The 10,074-nt window shown below is 40.9% G+C and overlaps 1 protein-coding gene across 2 annotated transcripts; it reads right to left on the bottom strand.

The window, feature by feature from the left end:
* Positions 1-330: 330 nt before the first annotated feature.
* LOC123335154 (methyl-CpG-binding domain protein 3-like 2B) lies at positions 331-3,955 on the bottom strand. 2 transcript variants are annotated; one of them, XM_044948106.2, is made up of 3 exons: positions 3,802-3,929; positions 1,438-1,532; positions 331-1,114 (listed from the first exon to the last, which is right to left on the bottom strand). In XM_044948106.2, the coding sequence occupies exons 2-3, from the start codon at positions 1,504-1,506 to the stop codon at positions 527-529; spliced, it is 657 nt and encodes a 218-aa protein (XP_044804041.1). In that variant the 5' UTR covers positions 1,507-1,532; positions 3,802-3,929; the 3' UTR covers positions 331-526. The 2 variants fall into 2 exon arrangements, with proteins under 2 accessions (XP_044804041.1, XP_044804042.1); XM_044948107.2 differs by lacking the exon at positions 1,438-1,532 and having other exon boundaries at positions 3,802-3,955.
* Between the last annotated feature and the right edge of the window lie 6,119 nt (positions 3,956-10,074).

The raw sequence follows: 10,074 nt of genomic DNA, 5'->3' as shown, positions 1-10,074 counted from the left end.
AACATTTGGCACAAGAATGACAAAAAAAAAGGAGACAACACATGTTAAAACAAGAAGTAAAAGCCAGCTTAATAAGATTTTATAGCATTAATTTTTAATATTAGAAAATAACTTCTTTAGAATAGATTATTTCTTGTTTAAGTGTAATTAATGCAAGAAAATATTATAACTAAAAACACTAAATAATTCTCCAGGCTAGATTACCTCTGTAGAATTCAGTAAAGAAAGTCTGACATACAGAAATGGAGGTGTACAAAGATATGCAAAAATCTTTTCTCTTGTCACATGAAATCCAATCTCTCCCATTAAAAAAAAAAATTACGCTTTTCGTTTTTGTTCACCAAGACTTTATAATAGAGTACAAAGTTAATGTAACAAAGCATCGTAGTCCAGAAACAGGGTTGACAGTAAAAGTGGCAAGTAGAATGGGGGGCTGTCGCCCCCCACACCCCACCATGAACCACTTCCCAGGGACCACACCATTCAACTTTCTCAGGATAATCGTTTCCTATTTTTCCTTCAGTTCTCAGGAACATTTTTTCTGGCTCCTGGCTCTCTTTGCCTCCCTGGCAAGCCCATCTGCCCTCAAGGCCATAGTCAATCTCTCCCTTGCTCTCTTCACTTTTCGAGACTGTCGGCGAATATCTGCATCTGTTACCGGTCGTCTGCAGAGGGCGTGTGGGAGAAAGAGCCCCAACCTTGGGTTGAGCTCTGCCCCATCTGAAGACTGGGCAAGGATGGGCTCAGGGCTAGTGTGCAGAGACGAGGCACCAGCACGACCCAGGGATTCACCGGCACCACGCTGGACAATGATTCCGGAAACGTTTGCGCTGTCCATGGTCCTGAAAGGTTCTCCTTCAGGGCTGTAGGCTTGGAGTCCCTGCAGTCTCCGGAATGCAAAGGTTTGCTGGGGCTTTTCCAGGGTCTCCTCGCATCGACGTCTTTTGACCACATTGCCAGGATGAGAGGTTATCCTTGTGACTGGCTTCTGGAAAATGCAGCTGGTCAGCCTCAGAGGAAGTAAACATCTGTCACGACGCCTCTGCTTGGCCTTGACTAAAATCTCCTGTCTTTTCTTCTCCAGCTCTTCAGGCATCATATTTCTTCTGAGCCTCTTTGAAAACAAAATGAGATGTAAATTTTGAATAAAATGGGGGATGAAACAACTGCAAGTCATGGAGAATATTCTTAGCACATATGGATAACTCCCTGAAGAAATGGGGTCTCAAATTCCTTGTGCATCACATTTATTCAGAAGGTTGATAGAACTGAGATTTCTGGATGTCAGTGCAAGAAAGTCTGGGGTGGGGACAAGAAACTGAATGTCTAAGCATTCCCAACTGCTGCTAATGCTGCTAGTACAGACACCATACTGAATCCTGGGACATTAAGCAGATAGGAGTCAAGGACAGAAAGCTGCAGGTCGTCACCCAGTACCAATTCCAGATTTTCATCCTTAGAGGATCTTTTCCTCTTCCCATCTCTGTCACTGTCAATCACACACATGCTGGTGCCCTTGAATCCAACATCATCTGGACAAAGAGATCACAGGGTTCTTTGACTACCAAGACATTAAACTTTTTGATATATGTTTTTCACTTTGCTTTAAGACACACAGTCACCTGGTTTTTATTTTCCTTTAGTGCCTCATCTCCAATGAGATCAAGTGCCTCTCAACCCTCAGATACTTTGCTCTCAAACCCAAGTCCCATCTTCACTCAAATATTCTCCTGCTCATAAAGTAACTTAGAAAAGCCATATTCTCTTCATCAGTTCAGTCACTCAGTCATGTCCGATACTCCATGACCCCATGAACTGCAGCACACTAGGCTTCCCTGTCCATCACCAACTTCCAGAGCTTGCTCAAATTCAAGTCCATCAAGTGGGTGATGCCATCCAACCATCTCATTCTCTGTTGTCCCCTTCTCCTCATGCCTCAGTCTTTCCCAGCATCGGGGTATTTTCATAAAGTTCCTTTTTTTTTTTTTTTCCCCACCATGCTGCTGCTGCTGCTGCTCAGTCACTTCAGTCGTGTTCGACTCTGTGCGGCCCCATAGAGGGCAGCCCATCAGGCTCCCCGGTCCCTGCCATAGACAGTCTTTTTTACTCCCTTCCTCCCCTCCTCCTACTTCTCTCTCTCCTATTTCACTTAATGATCAATGCTCTTAGAAGTTGGTCCTGCTGTCACATCTGTTCTACATCTACACCTTCTTCCAGGCAATCTCATCCATTTCCCTGGCTTCAAATATTCTTCATGAACTAGACATGTTCACAGATTCACTGATCTGGCTTCAACCCTGAAACTCAAATATCCATCTGCTCACCCACATCAGTGATAACATTCATGACTCAGCTCACAGTGACCAGGTCCCATGCTGAACCAATCATTTCTCCCAAATAATTCATCCTTATCTCAATGTCCCCTAAACTCACTAATAGGTACTAATATCTCATCTACCCTTGAATGGCATTCTGGACGCCCTACCACCCCATACTCTTACACCAGTTAGCCATCCATTTGCCTTCCTGAATCCACTTCAAGATTCGCAACTTTTAAATTCTTGGCTACCTTTCATTTAATCTACAAAATGCCATTTCCACAGAATGACCTTTCCTGATGCCATATCAAAATTTATCTCACATTGTCTCTGTTAATTTTTAAAAATTTTAATTTATTTATGTGTAGTATTATCTACTTATTTTCAATTGCTTTTCTCACTAAGTTGGGTACTCAATGAAAAAAAGATAAAGAGAAATTTCATAGTTCCATGGATATAGTCACTTATTGTTTTGGCTTTTTAAGGTGCTCAGATGTCTTCGTATTAGAGATGTTATGCCAATTCCAAAAAACACTTAACAAATTTTTCTAACAAATTCACATGACTACAGTTGTAAAATAAATTAATCTCTTTTGTGCTAAAGTAGAATCAATTGTCACTGAGATTAAGACTCTTCACACTAATCTGTTTAAACTGTAAACCTCATTAGCCCACCTTTCTTTTTAAATCTCACATTTCTGTCTTCTGAAGACTTTTAAAAAGAAACCATAAAGCTCATTTTATTCCCATTGTTATTATTAGTGCTGCCCCTTGCATTAGTCAAGATATAAAGGAATGTTTGATAGAAAAATGACTTGAACTGCCTATTTATATAGCAGCCATTATATGCTGAGTTGTGTTCTAAAACTCACAACTTGGAATTTGACTTAACCAAGTTATTGCCCCAGATTATGTCACTCTTGTTGAGAGAAGAGGGCTATAGACTAAGGAATGTGTAATAATAGTGTTATGTGTAATTAAGTGCTATGGTAGGCAATAAGGCCAACAGAGAGACAGAGAGAGAAAGAGCAAGGAGGATGAGAAGTAAGGAGGGAGAATAGGAAAAATAAATTAACTACTATGATGGATGACAAAGAGATTGGGGAAGGTCTATTTGAAGCAGAGAACAGAAATTTAAAGAAAAAAAAAAAGAAAAGAGGAAAAAAAGACCAAACACTTTGTGGGCAAAGAATTGTCCACAGAGGAGAAAGATTTAGCTACTCTAGGGCCAAATACTACTTTCACTACCCAAGGATTTTGGTTAAAAAAAAAAAAACCCCACACTTTTCATTATTCCAAGAAAGCTTCATATACAAAACTATATAAAATCTTGAATATTTCTTAAGAAACATTAACACTTGGGAAATAACTTTCAATAAGGAATGTATCTTGTTTTAAGAACTAAATTCTAAGATTTTACACAAGAAAAGAAAAAAAGCATCTTAATAGATCCTCCTGCCGTCAATATGGATTCCACACTTACCAGAAGAGGATGGCTTGGAAATTTGTCCAGTTCAGGTTTCCCCATCTTCCAAGATCTTCCAGAGCTTCCTCTGACCACTCCTGAGATGCAGACAGATGCAGACAGCCTGTAGCTGGCTAGGAAGTGCAGCAACTTCTGCCTCTGATTCTCCTTTTTTATAGGGTAAGAGAGTGGACAACCCAATCAGGGGACAATCCAATCCAGAGGACACACCTTATGTCTCAAATCAAAAGGACTTGAGAGAGTCTTGAGTCTTTATCCCCAAACACAAGAATTTGGGGCAATTGGTAATACTAGATTATTGAATAATATGAAATCCTATATGAAAAATTAAATTTGTGAATGGGGTGCTATTTTCACTTTCAACATTTTAATGTTTCTTTTTTTTATGGATATCTTCTATAAAAATAGTTATGGACATTTCTATAAGCTAAAATTTCCATACAATTTATGTTTTCATAGAGAAAACTACAGATTGTTTAAATGTTTAGCAATAAAAGAATGTTGAAAAAAATCTGCAAACAAGTCTTTGAAGTCTATATTACAGAGTCATTAATAAGAACTCAATGTTCTGTACACTTACATCTCACCTAATCACTGGTAAATCTGATTTATTCTTACCCTTTGACTGAAACAGAAACAGATTCTTTACTCTCTTTATTTCACTGATGATGATTATTCCATTTTCCCTCTATAAACTTATTACTTGCAATCTTATACAAAACATATGCAGTTACTTTAGTGGTCAAATTCTGAATCAATTATTTAATATAGAATAATACAGTTAATTGCTTTTATCACATCTCCCAAATGCTAATACCTAAGAACACGTTCAGTTCCATTTCAATATACCTGCTTTTTCTATTGCTTTTGTCATGCATCTTAATTCTGCTGCTGCTGCTGCTGCTAAGTCGCTTCAGTCGTGTCCGACTCTGTGCGACCCCACTAACGGCAGCCCACCAGGCTCCCCCAACTCTGGCATTCTCCAGGCAAGAACACTGGAATGGGTTGCCATTTCCTTCTCCAGTGCATAAAAGTGAAAAGTGAAAGTGAAAACGCTCAGTCGTGTCCTACTCTTCGCAACCCCATGGACTGCAGCCCACCAGGCTCCTCCATCCATGGGATTTTCCAGGCAAGAGTACTGGAGTGGGGTGCCATTGCCTTCTCTGATCTTAATTCTACATGTGTTTTAATCTCCATGAGATAGTTCTAGAATTGCTTTATAAGAAAAAATTCATTTTTATTTATTTCTAAATTATTCTTTCCTTTTCTCTTCACTTCTTCCTGCATTCCTGGTTTTCAATCTGAGATTATTTTCCTTTGGACTTCATAATTCACTCTACTAGTCTGTCTAATTCAAGACTGCTAACAATGAAATGTTTCACTCTAAGATTTTAAAATTATCTTTATTAGGGGCAATACTGATGCTGGGTATAGAATTCTGACTTGATATGATTTTTCATCATTTAAAAATGGTGTTCTGTTGACCTCTACCTAATTTATGTTCAGACATTCCCAGTTAGCATTTTCTTGCTTATTTAACCTTTGTATTCTCTAACATCTTTAATATGCACTCTGATTTTTAGACCACAGTGTAACTCATTATTGTTTCCCATGTATTTTCTTTGCTTAAAGACCTTTGAATTGTGTGGGTTGATGTCTTTCACCTGTTTGTAATATGCTTTGTGTATATTTTCACTGTGATATCAATTCCTCATCAGGCTCCCTCTGCTCCCTGCTTCAATCACATCCCACTTCTAACTCTGTCTTGGAGTTTTCCAGTATTGTTTACACTGTGCTTTGTTGGAATATATAGTCTTGAGTTGTCTTGCAGTTTTAACCCAGTCTTTTGCTGGAATCAACACCTTCATAATCACTTAAATGCTTAGTTTCATTTCTAACAAAAATAAAATACATAGCTTTATTTTTATTTGTTCTTTATGTTTAGTTATTCATTTAATTATTTGGCTGCACAGGTCTTAGTTGCACTCTTGCCCCCTTCATTGTGGCCTGTGGGATCCTTGTTTCCTGATCAGGGACCAAACCTCATCCCCTGTATTAACCACTGGACCACTTGGGAAGTCCCTGTAGCTTTATTTTTAAAGATAGAGCAGTTTTACAATGGGGGGAGGGAATTATTCCTTTTGCTACAATTAAATTCAGATAATAAAAAAATCTCAACTTCCATCATATGAATCTATATTAGAAGTCAAAGCTCACCAAAATTCACCAGTAAGTTGGAGGGGGTGGAAAGTATGAGCAGGAAGAAATTTTGAGTTTCATATATCTGATGTGTGTGTGTGCACACTGAATCATGCCCAGTCACTGAATCATGTCCGACTCTTTACTACTTCGTGGACTGTACCCCTCCAGGCTCTTCTGTCCATGGAATTTTCCAGGCAAGATTACTGGAGTGGGTTGCTGATAGAGTATATCAAAACATTATGTAAACATAGAAATTCTGTCGTGAAACAAAATCTAAAACTGCACTAGAAAGATGAGTCAAACTCTAGGACAGAAAATCCATTAAAGAAGCTTAAAAATACTTTGTGTGAATCTTTCTCACAATTGGAAACCTTATAAAATCTTTTTGCAGATCAAATTTAACTTTTGAACTAGATGGGCTGTAATGTTAAAATCTGAAGAAGGAAATGGCAACTCACTTCAGTATTCTTGCCTGGAGAATCCCATGAACAGAGGAGCCTGATAGGCTACAATCCATAGGGTTGCAAAGAGTTGGACACAATGGAGTGACTGAGCGTGCATGCTTGCTCAGTGTGTGCTAAGTTGCTTCAGTTGCTTCCGACTCTTTTTGACCCTATGGACTATATCCTGCCAGGCATCTCTGTCCATGGGATTCTCCAGGCAAGAATACTGGAGTGGGTTGCTATGCCCTCCTCCAGGGGATCTTCCCAACCCAGGGATCCAACCCACATCTCCTGCGGCTCCTGCATTGCAGGCAGATTCTTTACCGCTGATCCACCAGGATTCAGAAAGAAGAAAACGATATGTTGTGCTTGATTCTTATGGGGCTACATTTTGGAATGATAACATTAAATTTCCTTGGTTAAATAAGAGAGTTTAAAAAAGTTTCCTCTATTTGTGTTGGCTTAACTCACTGTGTGTTCTACCAAATTTAAAATTACATAGGACATGTTGTTCTATTTTTATTGGTGTTGGCTGGAGAAAACCTTGTGTATTCTCATGGAAGTTATTTCTAAATTGTTGCTGTTCAGTTGCCCAGTCATGTCTGACTCCTTGCGACCCCATGGACTGCAGCACACCAGGCCTCCCTGTCCCTCACCATCTCCCAAAGTTTGTTATGTCCATTGCATCGGTGATGCCATCCAGCCATCTCATCCTCTGTCATCCCCTTCTCCTCCTGCCCCCAATCCCTCCCAGCATCAGAGTCTTTTCCAATGAGTCAACTGTTCGCATGAGGTGGCCAAAGTACTGGAGTTTCAGCTTTAGCATCAGTCCTTCGGTCCACATTAAAAAAAATCTTAATAAATAAATGTAAGGTAACTGATTAGATTTGTATTTTAAACCATTGATAGTAACTAACATCTTGTGATTGGGTTATGGAGAGAAAGTTTGGGATCCCAATAAATTGCTCTTTTATTGCAGTTTATCACCTAAAAAGTGATATATTTGCATAAGTATAGTTTAGTGGATCCGTTTCAAATGTTTCAGAAAGTGAAGCTTTAGTGTTTGAATAGTTTGTTATATGAATTGGTGTGGATTTGACACCGGTTAATGACCTTCAGCTTTCTGTCCTTGCCTCACATCAGCTTGGTGATGTTCCAGAATCCTGTTCTCAATGTGTGGTGCCTGTGATATTGTCATCAACCTCACCTGGGAACCTTTTAGAAATGAAAGTTCTCCAGCCCCATCCCAGATCACTTGGGTTGAGGTCGAGCCATCTGAATTTTCAAAACCCTCTAGATGATTGTGATACAGTTTACAATTGGGGATACATTTTTCCAAGGAAGGGAGAGGAGACTTCAAATGAGCTGATGGGTAGCTTCAATGGGTAGCAGTCTTGGTCCAACATTTTGTCCAAATGTCACATTCCATTTTGCATCTAAAAAGAAAGCTCGAAAATATGTCTCAACCTCACAGAGAAAACAAGGAGACAGTGAGACTGAAGCCAAGCAGAAAAAAATTTGGGTTTATGCTCTAAACATCATGTATGGATGTGAGAGTTGGACCATAATGAAGAATTGATGGCTTTGATTTATGGTGCTGGAGAAGACTCTTGAAAGTCCCTTGGACTGCAAGGAGATCAAATCAGTCAATCCTAAAGAAATCACCCATGAATATTCACTGGAAGGACTGATGCTGAAGTTCCAATACTTTGGCCACATGATGTGAAGAACCGACTCATTGGAAAAGACCCTGATGCTGGGAAAGCTTGAAGGCAAAAGGAGAAGGGGACAGCAGAGGATGAGATGGTTGGATGGTAGCACCCACTCAACGGACATGAATCTGAACAAACTCCAGGAGCTAAAGAAGGGCAGAGAAGCCTGGTGTGCTGCAGTTCATGGGATCAGAAAGAGTCGGATACAACTTAGCGGCGTAACAACAACACAACTAGACGCCAAGGAGTGCTGACCAGCTGAATGTGCCAGAGGACAGTAACTAGAATCATTTTCTGTCCTGACAGTCAGTTCAGATGCAGTGGAGGTGAGGAGACCTTGGAGGAGCCCCAGCAAGTGTGTGGGAATAAGAGACTAAAAGGACTCCAGGGCTGTAGTCACAAAGAACTTTTATCCGTTTGTATTTTATCTTACCTTTTTAAAAAAGATTTTTTTGATGTGGACCATTTTTTAAGTCTTTATTGAGTTTGTTACAATATTGCTTCTGTTTTATGTTTTGAGGCTGCAAGTTGAAGATCAAGGTGTCTGCCAAGCTGGTTTCTCCTGAAGGCACTTTGCTGGTGGTTTTGGCATTCCTTGGCTTGCAGACTCTTCTCCCCAGTTCCTGTCTTCATCTTCACAAGGCGCTCTCCGTGTATGTGTACGTGTGTGTGTCTGTGTCCAATTTTCCCCCTTTTATAAGGGCCATCATCATATCAGATTAGGGACCCAGCCTACTCCAAGATGACCTCACCTTAAACCTGAACAAATTACATCTACAATGTAATTTTCAAATAAGCTCACATTCTAAGGTGCTGGAGATTAGGACTTGGACATAATCTCTTTTAGGCAGTGGGGGACACAACTGAACCCTCAACTTGTATTTAGGCACAAGGGTCAGGCATTTGTATTCCTGGCCATTCATCAAATGTGGCTGCTCCTAGGGAGGGGACATAACGTTGGACCAAGCAGCTCCCTTAAGCCTTGGAAAGTTCTGGCAAAAAGGACTCAGTTGCGAGCCCCAGTACTCTTGCCTAGAAAATCCCATGGACAGAGCCTGGCAGGCTACAGTCCATGGGGTTGCAAAGAGTCAGACACAACTGAATGACTTCACTGCGAGCCCCCCGCAGACAACCTCCCTGGTAGCTTCTGAAGAGGTGGTCTGGGTGGTGCAGCCTGGTGTCAGCCAAAGTGGCCTCCTGTGAGTCTCTGATTATAACAAGGGCTTCTAGAGGTAGGTGAGATTGAAGATTCTGGGTGAGTCACCTTGAGGACCCAATCCCAGGCAGAACAGTCAGCTTCATGGGGTGGGAGGGTAGAACCATACCCCAGGGGACGAGTCAGCAGCACTCAGGAGGTTAGAGATCCACAGCTAGAAAATCTGGATCTCATCACACAGAGTGTAGGCCACAACCAACACTGTCATCCATGCTAAGAGTATCACATTCCTCTTTTTTTTTAATTTGTAGTTCAGCACCCCATTGGGATGCCACCTCCTCTAGGAAGTCTCCTGGATAGTCTTTTCGAAGTTTATCTATTTATTTTATTTGGGGCCGTTATGGGTCTCCACCTCTGTGCGGGCTTTGTTCTAGCTGCAGTGAGTGCAGGCTACTGTCCAGTTGCACTGTGTGTGCTTCTCATTATGGTGGCTTCCTTTGCTGCTGAGCACCGGCTCTAGGGCGAGTGGAATCAGCAGTTGCAGCTCCTGGGCTCTAGAGTACAGGCTCAATAGTTGCCATGCACGGGCTTAGCTGCTCTGTGCCCTGTGAGCTCTTCCTGGATCAGGGATTAAATCTGCCTCTCTTGCACTGGCAAGTGGATTCTTTACCACTGAGTCACCAGGGAAGCCCCATCACTTCCCTCCTGCAAGAAGTTTGGAGATACCAAAGCTTCCATATGCTTCCTCTTGCTTGTG

The sequence above is a fragment of the Bubalus bubalis genome, chromosome 9, assembly GCF_019923935.1.
Source record: "Bubalus bubalis isolate 160015118507 breed Murrah chromosome 9, NDDB_SH_1, whole genome shotgun sequence".
In the NCBI taxonomy this organism is placed as follows: Eukaryota; Metazoa; Chordata; class Mammalia; order Artiodactyla; family Bovidae; genus Bubalus; species Bubalus bubalis.
This window is presented reverse-complemented; position numbering and strand designations above follow the sequence as displayed.

Coding starts and splice junctions, on each gene's coding strand:
- LOC123335154 (XM_044948106.2), bottom strand. CDS start 1,506: ATGTGTGTGATTGACAGTGACAGAGATGGGAAGAGGAAAAGATCCTCT. Junction 1,115..1,437: donor AGGATGAAAATCTGGAATTG/GTACTGGGTGAC, acceptor TTGTTTTCAAAG/AGGCTCAGAAGAAATATGAT.